This window comes from Tamandua tetradactyla, chromosome 8, assembly GCF_023851605.1.
Source record: "Tamandua tetradactyla isolate mTamTet1 chromosome 8, mTamTet1.pri, whole genome shotgun sequence".
NCBI lineage: Eukaryota > Metazoa > Chordata > Mammalia > Pilosa > Myrmecophagidae > Tamandua > Tamandua tetradactyla.
In genome coordinates, this window is record NC_135334.1 from 81524079 (window position 1) to 81542798 (window position 18720).

The window sequence follows — 18720 nt, forward strand, 5'->3', positions numbered from 1 at the left end:
AAAAGAAGAAACTCATACATCTTATACCCCTTGCCCCTTCCTTTCACTGACCACTAGTATATCAATCTACCCAATTTTTTACCCTTTATCCCACTCCCATTATTTTTAGCCCTATTTTTTCATTCATCTCTACATACCCTGGATAAAAGGAACATCAGACACAAGGTTTCATAGACTCAATTTTGAGGCTTCTTAAAAGAAAGAACATAAACAAACTGAACTTAGTCTTATTCCCATTTAACATCTCTCAGTGATGGTGAAGTCCATGGACGGCAGAGACAGTGCTATGCCATAACTCACAGTGGCCAGTACCAAGGAGGCAGGAATCCTCTGCCTTCATCAGGCACTTGAATTAAGCTGCAAAGGCCAAGTCAGAGCCTGGGGCTGCATGTGATAACTCAGAAGAGTGGCATGGTCCCAGCCCAAGAAAGGATGGGTGGACAGAGTCCATCCAAGTTCAGAGGACAAGTGCTCATAGAGCTGGGTGAAGGTCTGAAGCATTACTCAGGCCCTTTCTATCCATCACCTTGTTTTTTAAATCTAATCCTCTTGTCTCAGTAGGGAAATGCTTCACTGGACATAGATGGTCCCGGAAGAAGAAAAGCTGGGGCTTCCAATGGGCTAAATCAGGTGATCTAGCTCAAGGGGAGAGTGACATAGAGGCCAGAGACTGGCTTATAACAGTGATGGCTGTACTGCAGCTCCCCCCATCCTAATGGCATCACTGGAGAGGAGAGCAGGTGGCTAAAAAGGAGCTCAGTCCAGTGTCCTTTCAACTGAAGCTGCCACCCGACCCTCCTTTTCCTTTGTACAGGAAAAGGGGATTTAGAAGACACCAATATATGGGGTAGGAGTTTCTCTTCTTACAACACTGTCACCACTGAGGGTTGAACAGCCTATCTCTAGTACATCTGGGCAGTCCCCACAGTGCCAGTGGGCACACCTCTCAGAATCAGATGCTGGTGCTTAGAGTATCACTAAAAGAGGATCAGGGAGGAGCTAAATGGTTTAATTGACTTCTACGCTTCCACTTTAGAGTCTTGGACTCTGTCTGTTTCTACCTATCTCTCTGGATTCCTATCTGTGCCCCATAGGCCTCTTATAGTTCTCCCCAACCTCTTGGGTTTCTTCCCACCATGAGTAGCACCTCCCTTAATCCCACACCCAGTCAAATGGTCCAGATCATCACTTAGACTCATTCATCCTTTGTGACCTCCAGTCCTTTCTTTTTCTTAGTTGGTCCTTCTGTTCACCCACACTCTGTACTACTTGAGAACCCTGTGCTTTTCCTAGTTGTAGCACCTGCAGTCCTGTTGTGGTGGTTGTTTGCTTGTGTCTTTTGCTTCTCACCTGTGAGCTCCATAGGTTTCAGGTCCTAAGGTCTCAGCAGAGTGACACTAAATGTGGATAAGGGAAAGCCCAGAAGAACTGCTGCCTAAAAGTGGCTCAGAAATGGGTAGGTGTGCATTCCAAACTTTGGATTTTGTTTAAGTTATCATAAAAGGTCAAAAAATTCTAGAGACTACAAAGGAGTCAGGTCTAGAGCGGAGAGTGCAGAAATAAGGTATGAGGGAAAGATTGGGGTTGGGGACATATCAGCTTGTATACATGTGTGCTGTGTATGTCACCTGTGCATGAGGTGTTGCCATGTTTGGGAGTTTGCCATGTTTGGGAGTGGGGCATTAGCATGTATTGCATGGACACATACATAAAGGGGATATGTGTGTGTTTGTCCTTGCTTGTGTACCTAACTCCACCATTGTTTCTGCTTCAATGAAGGATTTCTTCTGGGCTCTGTTCCTTAAGTATTGGCATGCAAGGATGGTGCGAGGACATTACCCACTGTTGGGGTTTGTTCAAATACAAGACAGTCTGCCACAGGCCTATGAATGGGGCAAGCCCAGGAAAAATGCCCTGTCTTTTGGTTCTTGTGAGGAAAGTTGATGGTCCTGGATGGTGATTGCTGGTTGCCACTTGCTGCCCACCTCTGCACGTCCTTCCTTCTGTGTTGCTCCTTGAGGGGATTCTATGACTGAGAGCTGTCTGACCCTGCCTGCTTTTTTCTTCCTTTCTCTTCCTTTCTACAGTCGGTTCTGAATGTGATCAGTGAGCTGCAGGAGCAGATGTGTAGGCTGCAGCTGGACATCCACAGGCAGATTCAAGAGCGCCTGTTGCTCAGTAGGGACCACCCCGAGGAGGTGGCGGCCAGCGACGGGGTGGCTAAGCCCCAGCCCCGCAGCCAGGACTGTGCCTGTTGGGAGGGGTCACCTGTAGGAACCACACTTAAGTATATCAGAGCATGCATGTGGGGGCTGGGAGGGGGCATTTATCTGGTGGAGGGACTGGGGTTTCTCCCAGCCACAGCAGAGTATGGGCTCTGTTGTTGCCTCTTAGTAGAGTTTGGACTCACTCACTCCTCTCTGGAAGTGAGGGGAGCTCTCTATCCCTCATGAACTGGGCCAGAGCAGGTAAGGCAGACCCTCAGGCCGGGGTCCCCCTCCTTGCCCTTAGGGCTGGGCACAAGGTATGTCAGAGGCTCTGAGTGAAGAATCATTTGTGCAAAAGGGAACTTCAGGATTCTCTTCCTTGGGTATCTGATACTGATCCCTTCTACTGGGCTGGGAGAGTAAATGAAACATCATCTCATGTAGCTCTTTTTCCTTGGAAAAAAGAAGATAATATCATCAAAGAATCCTTTCATTTATTTTTTTAAAGGTTTACCTGAAGTGAGAAAGTAGAACACAATTTCCCATTTGCTGTGAACAATTAAGTTGCCATCTGCATTTATAGGAAAAACTCCTGCACATAAATATATCAGAGTGGTTTCAACAGTAGCTGGGCCACATGGGATGTATCTGACCAGGATTCTGTTCATGGCCCTTGCACTGGTATGTCCTTGTCCTCTGTGATGCTGCCGAGGCCTGACAATGGCAGCAGAGCTGGGGTGAGCCTGAGCCTCCAAGGCCCATTGTTGAAGGACTTGGAAGCCCAAGGAAAAGGCTGAGGTCACAGTAGCCACGAACATTGCAGAGGGGGATGCTACAGCTTTGTAGAAAGTTACCAGGATCCATAGTTAATCAAGGAACAAGTTGAAAATCTCTATCCAGACCTAGACATTGGGGGGAGGGGCCAGGTGAGGTAGGAGTCCTCCTCCAGAAGGGTAAGGGGTAAAAATGAAAGTCAAGATGTGAATGTTGATTGAATAGAAAAGCCTGAAGAGGGTGTTGGAGCATGTCCTCTGCTGAGTGGGTTACTACAGAAAGACTTCTAAGTACCAGTGTACCAGTGTTTGTAGAGTATGCTTAGGAGCAGACAGCATACAAAGAGGAGGGGGTCCAGAAGCTTGGACAACATAATGGTCTGTATCTTCATAATGCCAGACCTTCAACAGCCACCCACATACCTCCAGTTCTGCCATCCCCGGGGCTGGTGCCCCCTGAGTACATCTGAGTTGCTTAATTATGATACAAACCTGAACAGAATTTGATGCATGTCAAAATAGGTGACCGAGACCTTGATGATACAGATCATGGACACAATAATTTTAGCCTGGAAAACATTATTTTTAAAATTTTATATATATATATATTTTATATATGGAACGCTTCACGAATTTGTGTGTCATCCTTGTGCAGGGGCCATGCTAATCTCTATTGTTCCAACTTTAGTGTATGTGCTGCCAAAGTGAGCACTGGAATACATTATTTTAAGAGGACGTCAACAATCTCTACTCAGCTATAAGGAAATCTTAATAAATTACCCTTCAAAATTCAAATGGAAGCCTTATAACTTCCTGGTGGCTTGTCTTAGAATGCAAAGAGGTCTAGGACAGTTAAATAATAGTTTGAGTTTCATGTGTTCATTCAACAAATAATACATAACTATTGCATGCCAGGCACTGCTGGATAATCAGATTATTTTGCATATTTTGCTGGATAAATGTGCAAAACAGACTTAGTGTTAACAAAACTCCTCATGGAGTTCACAGTGTAAGAAGAGAACTAGCCATTAGCAGTTGTACAAGTAAACGTTTAATTGCAAATTATATAGGAGACATGCAGAGTCCAGCAGGGTGGCCTGACCTAGCATGGAGACAATCCTGCTCAAGGAGGCCTGAAGGACGGCTTAATCCAGCGGATGGTTCCAGGCAGAGCAAATGGCCCGTGTGAAGGCCCACGTCAGAAAGAACTAAGATGTGTCCATCATGGGGACAGGAAGAGAAAGCCTAGGGGAAAAGTGATTCAGGAGGCCAGCAGGGAGGCAGCCAGGCCAGACTGCCTTGGTTGGGGGCTTTATGAGCTTTGAGAAGCAGGGAGGTGACATGATCAAGTTTCGTTTTAAATATACTGTTCCTCTGGAAGCTGTGGTGTCATGAGGGGCATGAAGATAGAGGTGCTGCCAATGAAGAGACTGTCCAGACCAACAGTAGTTGCTAGACCAGGGTGGTGGTGATAGAGATGGAGAGACATGAGAGCTTTAAGTTGTTTTCTTGGACATAGAATCAACAAGGATTGGGAGTGGATTGCACCTGTAAGGGAAGAGAGAGAAGTCGAAGCCGAGGATGGATCCTGGTTTCTGCACAAGCGGTTAGGTAGAGATGCCATGTAGTGAGACAGGGGTGACTAAGGGAGGGGATTAAAAGTTCCATTTTGGACCTGACAACTGAGAGATGCCTATGCTGTAGCCACATGCAGATGCTAAGTAGGAACTTGGTGTTCAGGAAATGTTTGGAAATAAGTGCCTTTATGCCAATTTTTCTGATAGAAACTAGTTAGTAGGACCAATTATCAGCAGTCTGATTATTGAATGGATAGTTTAAAAAGCAGGGCCTCGCTACAGGAACATGGGCAAGTTGTTTAAATATCACTGCTCCATTCAGCAACCTTCAATGGCTTCCTACTGTTCAAAATAAGGTATGAGAACTCATTTTCTCATCCAGAAGCTTCCACAACAGGATCCCACCTTATCTTTCCAGCCTCATCTCCCCCTATTTGTCTACAGCCATCATCTGTTTTAGCCCAACAGCTTATTTCCCTTTCTGCCTCCTGACGCTTCCTCCCCCTGGATACTCTTTCCTTCCCTTTCTTTCTTCAAATCAATCCCCTGCTCCAAACAGGAACATCCATGCTCATCGCTACATTTGGCACTTAGCATTTGTTGCCTTAGTGTTTTATTTCTATCCTATTCAACTGTCACCTCCTCAGTGAAGCTCCCAGGATCACCACCCCCTCCTTTGGATTCCCCACCCCCAGACCAGAGAGATGCTCTCAGTTACTCTGCTTTCTGCTACTTTACATCCCAAGAGAAGAAGCTGCCCTATTTCAGCATTTCTGTTCCTTCTGCTCCCAAGCCTTATTGGCCTGGCCTCCTACACACAAGTGCAGGACACACATGCCCCGCGGAGCATGCAAAAGTCACAGAAAGAGGCAGATAGAGCAGTTTCTAAAAATAAGAGGACACTTTTCTTTCTTAAGTCTGGAACCTCTTGGCCTACGAGATGCCTTCTAAGAGGCCACACTGACGTGAGGATCATGTTTAAAGTTTAAAACCACAGTGTAGAGCTTGTAATGGTTGTTCCCGCCCCTGGTGTTCTCTGTGCATGAGCTTAGCCAGGTTTGCAGACCAGAGCCTGTCCTTTAATCATCAGAACTTTGTCTTTCTCCCCGTCCCTCTAGGAGCTACTGCAGGAACTCAGGCACCTCAAAATCAAAGTCGAAGAGTTGGAAAATGAACGGAATCAGTATGAGTGGAAGTTGAAGGCCACAAAGGTAAAAGGCATTTCTGATGTTTCTTAAAGAGATCCTTTAAGTCCTGTAGGGAGGGAGGGAGGGAGGGCAGGCCTGTGCTCAGACTTGGGCTTTTCAGTAGACTAAGCTTGAAAAGTGCAGATTTACCCTGCCAAAACAACCACCACCACAAAAATAAAACAGAGCAGGAAGCTCTTATCAACCCTGGGGCTGTATTCCTGCTTCCACCTGGGGGTGGGAGTGACAGTAGGGGTAGGGGCTGCCGTTTCATTGGAGTCTCTACATGCCCACTCACCAGTGTGTACCCAATGGCCCCTGTAGACATTTTAATTTTTACATCTTACTAACATTTCAAAGTCCTATGTGACTCTTCACATCTAATTTGTAGTCCTTCCATAATTTATTTTTTAATTATTATGAAAACAATACATACTCCTTAGAGAACTTTCAAACCATAAAAATGTAAAGAATTTTAAAAATTTCTCTTACCAACCCAGGAGCTACCACTGTTGTTATTTCCCTCTCTTCCTTTTTTTTTGGCATGGGCCACTCCCTGCCTGGAAATTGAATCTGGGTCTCCAGCTTAGCAGGTGAGAATTCTTGCCGCTGAGCCACCGTTGCAGCGCCCCCCTCTCTCTCTTTTTAGGCAACTCTTTCTCCCTCTAAATTTCTGGTGTTGGCAATTTACATACATGTTTTCTTTCATTTAAAATTGTATTATGATTTTCCATGCTATTAAAAGAAAATACCATGAACAAGTTACTATGTTTCTTCTACTATTGTATAAATGTAAAATAATTTGCTTCACATCCCTGGGAGTGAAATACTTAGGCTACTTCTAAGACCCCACCATAGTTTTCAAGTATTATAACTAATTTTTTTTAAACATTTTCATTGTATAATATATATACAAATCAAAGAAAGGATAAAGCAATAGTTTTTAAAGCACTGTTCAACAAGTAGTTACAAGATATCCCAGAATTTGTCATGGGCTACCATACCATCATCTCAGATTTTTCCTTCTAGCTGCTCCAGAACATTGGAGGCTAGAAGGAATAAATGTTTTTTTATCATCACAATTGACTTTTTGTTTGTGTGTGAAAAATAACATGTACAAAAAAGCAATAAATTTCAAAACACATTGCAACAGTTAGTTGTAAAACAGATTTCAGAATTTGATACGGGTTACAATTCCACAATTTTAGGTTTTAACTTCTAGTTGCTCTAAGATACTGGAGACTAAAAGAAATATCAATATAATGATTCAGCAATTATGCTCATTTGTTAAACCCTACCTTTTATGTGTAACTCCCTCATCACCTTTGATCTTTCTCCCAATCTTTAGGGGTATTTGAACTATGCCCATTCTAACTTTTTCATGTTGGAAGAGGCCGTCAATAATATGGGATGAGGGATGAAACTAGTTGATGTTCTAGAGTCACCATATCATTGTAATTCCCTTTTTTTTTTTTTTCAAACTAGTGGTTAGGATGAACCTTTATCTCTGTGTTAATTGGCCATATATTTCTTCTGTGAATTATCTATTCATATTCTTTGCTCAGTTTTCTATTTTGGTTTTGGTGTTGATTATCTATTTTGCATTTTATTAAATATCAAGGACATTAAATTTTGTTATAGTTCTTGTGACTATCTTTCTAGTTTATTTGCCTTTGAGTATGTCTTATGATATTTTGATATTTTGAAGTCCTTTTCTAAATGAATTCACATTAATGTTGACTTGAATTTTCCTTTAGCTTTTTTTTGTTTTGTTTTGATACTTACATTTAATTCTTTTTTTTTTATTAACGGAAAGAAAAAAAAAGAAATTAACACAACATTTAGAAATCATACCATTCTACATATGCACTCAGTAATTCTTAACATCATCACATAGATCTTACATTTAATTCTTTAGTCCATCTGAAATTTATATAAGTATAAGTATAACAAGAGGTTATAAACTGTTATAAACTGATTTTAACCACAAATATCCAGGTATTATTTTAATATAATTTAATTGAGCACCTTTTCCTTTCCAACTGAGAAGTGATATTCAGCATTATCATATAATGATTTAAGTGCTTTATAAACATTAACTAATTTGCCCTTTATAACAGCCCTAGGGGATGGGTAATATATTCCCATTTAACAGATGAAGAAACTGAGGCACAGAGAGGTTTAATGACTTCCAAGATCTTACAACCAGTTGGTAGCATCCCTAGGCTATCCAGATCCATTGCCCACTGGTCTGTTTTTATGAGTATAGCCTTGTTTATACCTTGCTTCACAGTCACTCTTTTTTTGGATGACTGTTTTTCTCAAAATAGCTCAGAACCTTCTACTGCAGTGCTCCACTCAAGCAAGTCCTGTCTTGGTGAAATCTTTGAAGTTATGCCTACTACCCTCTGCTATAAAATCAAATCACTTTTTTCTTTTTCAATTATTTAAGTTCTTTGCCTTGGCATGTAGACCTTTGAGATGCTAAGGATTGTTTGATAACTACCAGTGGTTGAGCACCTTCTATGTGCCAGAATATACCAAGCCCTTTGCACAGGTTTTCTCATTTAGTCCATAAAATAACCCAATGAGGCAAATCTTCCTATCCTTAATTTACTGGTAAGAAAAGTGAGGCTCAGAGTAGTCAAGGTGAGGCTCAGACTTGGGTCTGTATTGCTCCACAACTCATGTACTCATCTCTTATCGTTTGGATTTCCTACAGTTAAAACCCACATTGAATTTTGGAAGGTCTTCAGTTTTCTGCTGAAGTCTTCTCTGTTTAGGTGATTCATCTTCCAATTCAGCAGTGGTAGGACTTGGTCCTGGGTTTAATGAGGCCCAGCACTTGCAGAGAGCCAGAACACTTATGTCTGCCTGGCTATCGGGCTGTGTGGCTTTGTCTCAGACCTCCTGCCACATAACCGTTAGCTTGGTGGCTATGGCAGCAGAGACAGCAGCACATCTTGCCCTCATATCCCAGCTCTGGGACAGCTGCTGTGGTAAGGATAGCAAGCACTCATAGGTTCTGGCATGTTCCTTGGAAACTGGCACAAGGCAGGTTGGAGCTAGGCACTTGGCTCTGTAGATTCTAAATAAATGACCTCACCCAGAAGCAGGACTGAGAGGGAAGAGGCATTGTGCTGCCAGGTGCTGTGCTCTGTCTCCATTGGCCCAGATCACTCACTTAAGTTTGACATGGGGCCCACAGACAAGCAACATCCAGATTCCTAACAAATACCTGCTCTACATAGAAAGTAGAAGAAAGACGTGGAGAGGTTCAAGAAAGGTTAGGGGAATATCTTCCAAGAATAGTCTGGCTTTTGTAGAAGTGAGAGGCATTGGGTTGAGAGTCCCAGGACTCAGGTGCTCAGATGTCACTGTCACCATTAATTGTAAGCCCAATGGGCACCTGGGCCCCAGTGAGCCGTGACAAGCTGCTCTGTGTCTATAAGTCTCAGGAAACTGCTAGTCTGTTTGGCACAGGTGGACTTGGCTTTCTGGCTTCTATGAGTGAGTAAAACCAGAGCAGGGGAGCGATGTTACTAGTTGGACTTTAGGCTAAGGAGACCTTACTCCTCCTACCTTCTTTTCCTTTATATGGCAGTCTGTATCCCATTTTGGGGGCTGTTAGGGAGTATTTGCTGAGAGAAAAGCTTTGAGTTGGAACCCAAACTTCATAAGAGTGGTCCTCATCTTTCCTATTAACTCAGAAGAGACACCTGGGGTGGCTGGAGCCCTGGAATTGGAGCAGGCTGGTCGGGGTACACATCTTGGCCTGACCACTTAGTAGCTCTGTGACTGATATGGAAACTTGAACTACTGCTGTTTTCTCCCCAGTAGCATTCAGTGATATGGTTTCCTGCCTTGGTTTCTTGTGAGGATCGAATGAGGTTTGATGTAATAAGGCATCAAGCACAGGGGCCAACACCAGGTGGGTGCTCGGTCATTGTGTCCTGAAATGGAACACAGGTCCCTGTTTGACAGAGGAGCCACCAGCAAGACTTGTGCACTTCTGGTTACTTAGGGTTGGTCAAAGAGTAATGCGGATTTCTGCGGGGAAGGACAGCCTACACCATAGCCTTGAGAATTGAAAATCAGGACATCACTGGACCACAGAGTGGGAAGGACATGCTCAGGATAGAAGCCTTCACTGTGTGTTACCATTGACTGCTCAGAAGTCAGATGTCAACCCCTTTCTTAGTTTGGTTTACTGCTCAGAGGACTGGGCTGGTTATCCATAGGGAAGAAATAAGAGGAGAAAAGCAATAGTAGGAACATTTTTGTGCATTTGCTACATGCCAAGTATCAGGCTAAAATGTTCATAACTGCTATCTTATTTAATCCTCATTGCAACCCCATGAGTAAGCATTATTTTTCCCATTTTATATGTGAGCTGAGACTCAGGTTAACTCACTTGCCCAACTAAGAAGGTGAGAGAATCCATGCCTATCTGACTCCAAAGCCAAAGTGTCTCTTGGGATGGAACCTACACAGTTCTGGTCTTCTAATGAGGGTGTAAAGGCACTGTACACCCATATGTTCTGTTGTGTGTGAAACTTAAGCTGCTATACTTAGTAGAGACATGGGAACCACCTGATGCAGTTGCCCTTGTGTGTGCACATGTGAATGTGTATGTGCTTGCACGGCTGTCCTCACATGCCTGAGTGGGTGCATGTATGCAGAAGTATGAATATTAAGCACATCTAAGTGCTGTGTGTTTGAAGATGTGTGAGAGTGTACACACCTGCCTGGATGTTGGGCAGAGGCAGTGGCTGTGGCTATATACAAAGATGGGAGAGTGTTGAAGAAGAGAGCTCTTTGCTCTCTCTTTATCCATCAGTAGTAGTTTGATTTCCACTGTATTTCTGTATGGAGTAGAAAGAGGAATGATGCGTGTACTTGTTAGGGCTGTGTACATGCATGCTGTTGCTTGAATATCTTGAGAGAAGGAAGACCACACCCAGGAAAAGAATGTCCACTTTGGGACCAAGAGTAGCCCTTCCACTGCACTCAATTCCAGCTCCTTTGTCCTAAAGTGTGTCTAGATCCCAGAGGGCAGGATAGAGAATGAACATGTTTGGGTAGGAGGGATGCAGAGGAAAGAACAGATCAACAGCTAGAGCTGTGGGCAGGGTTGGAAGGGCCAGGAAAAGTGAGTTGATTTGGCAGGTCTCCATCAGCACCTTTGCTCCTCACTTTCTAACATGTCCTAGGATCCCATGGGCTCTGAACTCTGACTTGAGGCCCATTGTCATAGTTTAGTAGTCCCTCTGACTTGCTAGGGATTCTCTATTGCTCTTCCAGGCTGAGGTAGCCCAGCTGCAGGAGCAGGTGGCCCTGAAGGATGCAGAAATTGAGCGTCTGCACAGCCAACTCTCCCGGACCACAGCCCACAGTGACCACACAGAGAGAGGTACTGGCTTGCCTGTGATAGATGCTGTGGCCTTTGGCCCCCTCACAGTCTTTCATAAGTGAGCATGCACACATAGGAATAAGTGTGTGTGAGTAGGCGTGCTAAGGTGCATGCACATGCATGTATATGCATGAGCATGTCTGAGTGAGTGGGTGCATGTGTCTCTGTGCGTGTGTATGTGTGTGTGTGTATATGTACCTAAAAGGTATGGCTCTGGTGAAATCATTGCCATGAAACCCTCCCCTGGGCAGGCCCAGGAAACTCAGCTCTGAAGACTTTTCTCATATATATGTACAGTGTGAATTGAAGCTCTGTGCAGCACTACTGGAGCTTTTACTGAGAATGTAGGAAATACCTCTTCTTTCACTTGATTGATAGGACTTGTTTCTGTGTAATCACCAAAGGCGAGGCTTTGGTAGCTTGTTTAGCATTCCATATATATATGTAGATACCTGCTGGACACTTATACAAGACCCTGAGGAGGTTTTTTCTTATCCTTTAGATTTCAGCTTAATTGTTATACCTCTTAGAAAACTCTTTTCTGTACACTCTACCTCAGGTGGCCCCAATCCTGTTATTCTAAAATTTGGCATTTTTTTTTGTCCCTTCATAGCACTTACCACAACTTACCAGTGTTGTATTTTGAGAGCTCTCTTCTGTATAGACTGTTGTCCCCCCTCTGGGGCAGAGACTATCTGTCTTGCTCAAGATCACATCTACAGAGCTCAGCGCAGTATTCCTCTGTTGAATAATTGAAAGGATGGTGAATAGTTCTTGAGGAGTCCAAGTCTTGCTGATTAAAAAGAGAGGATAAATCCTTAAATACTCCTATTAACTAATATTTTATATTTACGGCTATTTGCCATAATTGTCGTGAACCTTCCAACATCTCCATTTACTACCCAGGTGGCTGCATGATGCTGGAGGAAACCATATAGTCCTGTGGATTAGCGCCAATACCAAGTCTCCTTTCATTCTGAACATTACTTAGTTTGTATCCTGGCTGGGGTGGGGTCACCACGGAGCCATGAAACAACAGCTTAGGCTGGAGAAGGGAATTAGTGGCCAACATGCTCATCCGTTTCCCAGAATTTCTCAGTGTCTTCCCGACAATTGAGTGTGTCAACCACCTGTTGAGGCCTAGTATGGGGAGGTTGGGTCCCCTAAGATACTCTGAACAACCCATGATGCCAGACTTGGACAGAGAGCTCCCTGTAACATGAATTGTAAGCTGGGCAGCTTCCCCCCAACCCCCTGTTCTTGCCCACAAGCCTTCCACGCCCTGTGCCACTCAAATTTCACATGCCTCCTAGAACTGGTCTTCTGTTCATTTGCTGCTCATTTTGAGTCCTGCCCAAAGATTGAGGTTTTTAAGTCCTTATCTGGAGCTTGTCCCACAAACCAGGCTGCAGAGCTTATCCTTGCTGCCTGGAACCTAAGACAATGAGCAGGTGCCCTTCTTTTGACTGAAAATTAATCCCACAATTCTTTGAGTAAAGTCCTCAGACTCACTGGCCCTGTTCTTGTTGGAAGTGAGTGAGCATTCCAGAAGGAAATGGGGTGCCTATATTCCTGTTCCCTATCCTCTCTATTTATATAGACATCCTGTTCCCTTTGCAATTACCCAGTTTGGGGATGGGTGTAGGTCCTTGTCTACAAGGAACTAATTTTGTGTCATATTCTTAGATTTCTAAGTATCTGGCGGGATGACCTCCAACTTTCTCAAGTATTGGCCTTTGGCCCAGCTCTCCAGACCATCAAGAGAGGCCAGTATTGTGTCCAGAATGAGAGAAGACCATGAAGGATCAACACATATCCCTTGGCTCATTAGGAAATTCTGTAGGATTACAATGAAACAATTGTTCTCCCTTAACCATAGGATTTAATATTTTTATAGATGCATTGAAACATTTGCTAGTCAATTCTAACTATACTATTTTAAATTAAGCCAATACCTGACTCATTCACACAGTCATTCTTTTCTAGTCTTCATTCAGTTGTAGATTTTTTTTTTCTTATTTTAAATTCCTCTCTGCTACAATCCAGGGGACTGTATGATTTTCTCTAAAACCATTTAGCAGCCCAGGTACATGCCTACTTGACTTGTAAAGGATAAGGATGTTTTCATTCCTATGAGATGTTGGTTGTGAAAGATATTTGGTTCTTTTTGCTTCTTTTGAGTAAATAGTATTCAGCTTTGCCTACAAACATCTGCAAAAAAGACAGTAAACTACTAAGCTTATTCATTTAGTAGTTCAACAAATGTTTAATGAAACTGACTCTACGCCAAATTCCATCCTGGGCTCTTAAAAGAAATAGAGGAGCCCATGTGTAATTTGTTCATATGGAAAGTCATCAAGTAGCTGTTTGCATTTATATAAAAAAAAAATTTCTATTCTTAAATTCTTTCAGACCAAGAAATTCAACGTCTGAAAATGGGGATGGAAACTTTGCTTGTTGCCAATGAAGATAAGGTGAGACGGACATTGGGTGGCCGTATCCTTTTCCAGCTGACAACCCTGGCTCTGTTTGGTACTCACTGGTCTCTGGTATTCTGGACAGGGCCATGTCCATCAGAGTTTTAACTCAGGGAGGTGTCAGAATGGCTTCTGCTTCCTAGAGGCTGAACCTCAGCCACCTGTTACTGGTTTTGAGACCTGAGAATTTCTGCCTAAATGAAATTTCTCAAAGGCAGACTAACATCCTTCTTAACCATGCTGGTATGGGAAAAAAAAAACAACAACAAAACACTGCCAATATCATAGCTACTGCTTAGACTCCTAGCAAACCTCAGGAGCAGTCCCAGCCAAACTCCCCTGAGATGAGGAATCTGAGACTCAAAGTATTTAACTTTGCTTCAAAGTCAGGTAAGTAATAGATATCAGAGCTAGGGTTCAAACCCAAGTTTGTCTAACTCCAGAATCGATGTGGCCTCCCTATTACTAAGCCTTTGACTTGAAAGAAATGTTTTCTGGAAATTTCCTCAGTTGTATAAGGAATCTCAAAGTCCTAAGAAGCAGGTGAGGATTTAGGAAAAAATATGACAAACTTATTTTAGTCTTTTTGTATGTGTAGCTCCAGAGGACAGTACTTGGAATAGGAGATAGATCTCAATGGTTACCTCAGGAAGGTAGGGAGACAGTGAATTTTATGTTTCTGGAAATGTTCAAGCCCCAGAAAGGTCATGTCAAGGAGGGTAAGTCTTTGGGTGGAGATTGGATTTTGTGTAGAGGCATAAGTGCCTATAGCTGTATATCAGGCAAAGCATTGACAACCCAGAGTCTTTGGGAAGTGACCTGGGCACTATTTTTCCCATTGACGTGCTCCATAGGTTCTACATGGAGTTTATTCTCAGTGTGCCCCAGAACATAACCTTAGTCCCTAAATGAAATTGTCTCAAGTGCTGGTGGTGGTAACATCTATATCTGCTCTTGCACTGTGGCAGGATCGTCGGATAGAGGAGCTTACTGGGCTGTTAAACCAGTATCGGAAGGTGCAAGAGATTGTGATGGCAACTCAAGGTAAGAGCAAATGGGCATCCTACAATTTTCTCCAAAAGGCATTTCTTCTGCTGTGTGAAATACTCCATTTGGAGAAGATCCCCAACTGGAGAATGGGGTTGTTTAGACTGCCTTGGTAGGAAATTGGAGGCTGTTGATTTCCAGAAATGTTATCAAATGGCAGTCAAATCAGAGCTGGCAGGAACTTCCAGACCACCAAGGAAATAAAGCTGCAATCATTAGCTCTTTGGAATCTCCGCCCTGGAGGGTCTCTTGTGCATCTCCCAGGATGCCCCATAGAGGCAATGAGTAGTCAAACCTGGATGGAAAAGCAATACAGTGCCCTGTATTGGGTTAGAGCTTGTCTACCTCCTAGAGAATCTATAAGTTCCTCCGGCATACTCAGAGGGTACTTTGAGAGCCAGCTTTGAGTTGCTGGATGTCTCTGTTGCCTCAGGAGGTCACAGGGAGAGCTCTTTATGTTTCATATTTGCTGTTTGGTGTAATGCAGCATGCAGACAGTGTGGTTTTCTTATAGGCATGGCTTCCTTCATACAGGCAGGCTGCCTTCCTTGTTCTCTGACCAGGTCTCCCATCACAGATACTGAAGAAGCAGTGTTCCACCAGAGACGGCTGATTTCAGAGTGTTCAGGAATGTTGATTCTGGCTGACCTCCTGTCTTTTCTTGGGAATGACGCCAGGCTCAGGATGGGTCATGGGTGACTAGTCATTGCCCAGAGCCTCTACCAGCCTATGCACACATGTTGCAGCCCTGTTTTCTCCAATCCTTTGGGAGCTTGGCAGAGGCAGCACTGGCTCAAGTCACTCTCAGGGCCTGATTGCCTATGGCCAAGGAATGAAAATGCTAGAGGCAGGGGGTGCCTTCCCTCTGTTCCTGCAGATAAGCTCTGGACTTGATACAATACCTCATGAGGGCCCCTGCTCAGATGCCCTGAATAATTTTCTGAATCACACTCTTTATGTCCCTTTATCTACTGTATTAGGCTTTTTTAATGAAGAAGAAACAATGTAAGGATTTTGGGGACAATTATAGGCTTCTGAACAAATCACACAAAGTGATCATCCCTTCTGCATTGATGCTTCCAGGGCCTTCAGAAAGAACTCTTGCAATCAATGAAGAAGAACTGGAAGGAAGTTTGAGAAAGTGGAACCCTGCAAATAAAGGCACCGAAGAATTATTTAAACCAGAGGTACTGTGTTTCCATCTATGACATGAGTTTCAGCAGGCCCTCAGAGCATGCTCTTAGCTTGGGGAAGTTGCTAATCAGGTATATGTCAGGTACATGTCAAGTACACATCTTGCAAGGCGGAAAAATGAAATCAACAGAGTGTCCCTAGAAACCCTTGGGAGAATACAGAGGTGAGCAAGAGGCCAAGGTAGCATGGTGGATGCTGGGACTGGAGGGTAGGAATTTCCCTTTTATTTGGGTTCCTTATTTATTTTTGTCTTCCTTCTCTGGAATGTAAGCAGAGACCAAAGGTGCTGTTTGTTGTATTTACCATTGTTTTCGCAGGGTGTGCAATAATGCTTGATACCCAGTAGAATTTAACAAATATTTATTAAATGAATAAGTCTTGCTCATTTAAAGGGTTAACTGCAACTTGTGAAGTGATGCATCCCTGCTTTGTGGACATCTCCTCCTGCCCCTGTATCTAGCACACCAATTTCCCTTTTCTTCCTTTCCCAAGTACCACACTTATTTATGTGTTTAAAATCTTCGTGAACTTAGGCTAGATTCAAATAAGGAAACAAAGTGATGGGTACAGACCTCGGGTGGAGGAGGGACTTCAACCCAAAGCCTAAAAGATTCTTGAAACTCCAGAATGGTCAAATTAGAAAGGGCCTTCATGGTGCAGTCCAAGCCTTTTAATTTCTGACCCACTGGATCAGAAGTGTCACACAGTGACCATAGTTACCGAGTCAGATAAGCCCTCCAGATTGCTGGTAATAGCAGTACAGTAGCTGATATTTTCTCCACGTACTCTGCATGGCTCTTCTCATTTATTCCTTATGATACCCAGCGTGAGCTACAAAAACCTCATTAGCCTCTGTGACCAGCTGCAAAGAGTGCAGTAACTCAGTTCAATTCAATTCAATTCCAGAGTTAGGCCAGACTCCACAGGATAAGAACATCCTCTACAAGACAACCCTTTACGTACCAGTTGCAAGTTTGGGGGCACTAACCACCTACACTTCTGACCAACTGGCTACAAATTTAGGAACTCCTGCTGCCCTCTTGAGTCAGATAAATCACTAGAACAACTAACAGAACTCATTGAAAGTGCTTTATAGTGAAAGTATATAAATAAGAAGACAACAAAAGAAGAGACACATGGGAGATCTGAGAGGGTCTGAAATGTAAACTTCCTGTCCTCTCCACATGGAGTTGGAACTTGTCACTGTCCCAGCACAGTGATGTATCTTCTCAGTGATGGAAGCTCACTCCATCATTTGCTCAGTTGCTAAGGGTCTCATGACATAGACATGACTGCTGGAATCAGTGTCTACATAGTTGAACTTGATCTTCAACCCACATGGTTGAACTTCATCTCCAATTTCCAAAGATATGGAGGTTACCTCATCAGGAACTGGGGACAAAGACCAGCCAAGTTTTTATTTATGCTGCACATCCCAATGGGATCCTAATTTTTAGAGGAGACTCAGTGTAATTTGCCCCAGGTCACATGGCAAGCAGATGGCAGACCCCAGGCTTGAATCCTATTCTATTTGACCATAAAGCCCAGGTTTTTAATGATTATACCAGTTTCCAGTGTTCTTCCTGTAGTAAACAAAAAAAGATAGCAGGCCCTAAAGAAATTGGTGATTTTTGTAGACAGTTCAATATGGACATGTAGAACTGGATGCTTTCTCATCACCATTAGCTCATGTGGTTGACTCCATCTGTGATGTTCTTTTGTTTCTTGCCTTCTTGGTGAGCCATTCCTATTTTTCAAGACTCAGCTCAAATTTTCTCTCCTTTGGAGCTTCTAACCTTTCCACCAGGAAGAAGGAGCCCCTCCCTCCCCTCTATTCCCATATTCCCATTTATAAGCACAGGTGTCATTAGGATATATTACATTGTTCTTTTATTCTGATTTACTTATAAGCTCCTTGATAGGGGCATTGCTTGCTCCATCTCTAGCACAGGGTCTGGCAGGCAGTAGGTGTTGCTGATGTTTGTTGAGACACTAAATCAACTAGGGTTCTCTTATTGCAAGCAACAGAATTTGACTTTTGTTAATCCAAGGCAAAAGAGAGTGTATTTTGAAAGGGGATGCAGTGACTCTCAGTGAAAGCAGAAGCTGAAGACAAAGCTCAGAAAGGGCAGGAGCAGCAAAAAACTCAGAGATCCAGGTCTCAGGACTCTTTTGTCAGTATTCTATTGCTGGGATGTATATTTTGGCTAAGACTTGGGGACCAGAAGGAAGAGACAAATTGGCCCAGCTTCATCAATATGCCTACCCCTTGGCATCTTAAAAGAGCTAGGGAAGGGACCCTTGATTGATATATCCACCCTGGCTGTTACTGGGGAATAGGAAATGTAATTCCCCAGAAGGAGCAGTTCAAAGAAGGGGAAAGGATGGTGGTTTCTGCATGCCTCCAGTGGTAACTCTCCTGTACAATGACTTCTCTTTCCGGTGCAGATGCCTCCAAGATGTAGCTCTCCTTCAGTGGGTCCACCTCCACTCCCACAGAAATCACTGGAAACCAGGTAGGAGGCCTGAACATTTCTCCAGAGCTACTGTGCTCTCAGACCCTCTTGGGACTCATGAGATGGTGACCAGCCATGCAAGGCGATCATGGCCACCATGTCCTGTGTATACCTGCCATTCCATTGGCCGGCAGCACTGGCCACAAGGGGGCCCAAGCTATGAATCAGGACTTCCCCTCCTGGTTTTGGGCTTTCCTACTCACAGGCTGCGAGCCATTGTTATTGAGCAAAGATTTGGAGCTTTAGAGAAAAGATAGGCTATGACTCATCTGTGTCCTTGAGTGATTCTTTGGGACTGAGACAGCATCCTGTGATGTGCATCTATCATT

General features: G+C 43.6%; 1 protein-coding gene and 1 non-coding gene across 9 annotated transcripts in view; one reads left to right on the plus strand and one right to left on the minus strand.

The window, feature by feature from the left end:
* PPFIBP2 (PPFIB scaffold protein 2) overlaps window positions 1-18720 on the plus strand; it is a 180101-nt gene that overhangs the window by 129333 nt on the left and 32048 nt on the right. For all 8 annotated transcript variants that reach the window (XM_077113862.1, XM_077113867.1, XM_077113860.1 and 5 more), the window contains 6 exons: window positions 5676-5768; window positions 11049-11157; window positions 13570-13631; window positions 14603-14678; window positions 15765-15868; window positions 18324-18391. In XM_077113862.1, the coding sequence (XP_076969977.1) occupies window positions 5676-5768; window positions 11049-11157; window positions 13570-13631; window positions 14603-14678; window positions 15765-15868; window positions 18324-18391 (512 nt within the window). The remainder of the gene's footprint in view (window positions 1-5675; window positions 5769-11048; window positions 11158-13569; window positions 13632-14602; window positions 14679-15764; window positions 15869-18323; window positions 18392-18720) is intronic.
* On the minus strand, window positions 3591-3692 carry LOC143645364 (U6 spliceosomal RNA). Its single transcript, XR_013157084.1, has one exon. It is a non-coding gene; the product is annotated as a U6 spliceosomal RNA (small nuclear RNA).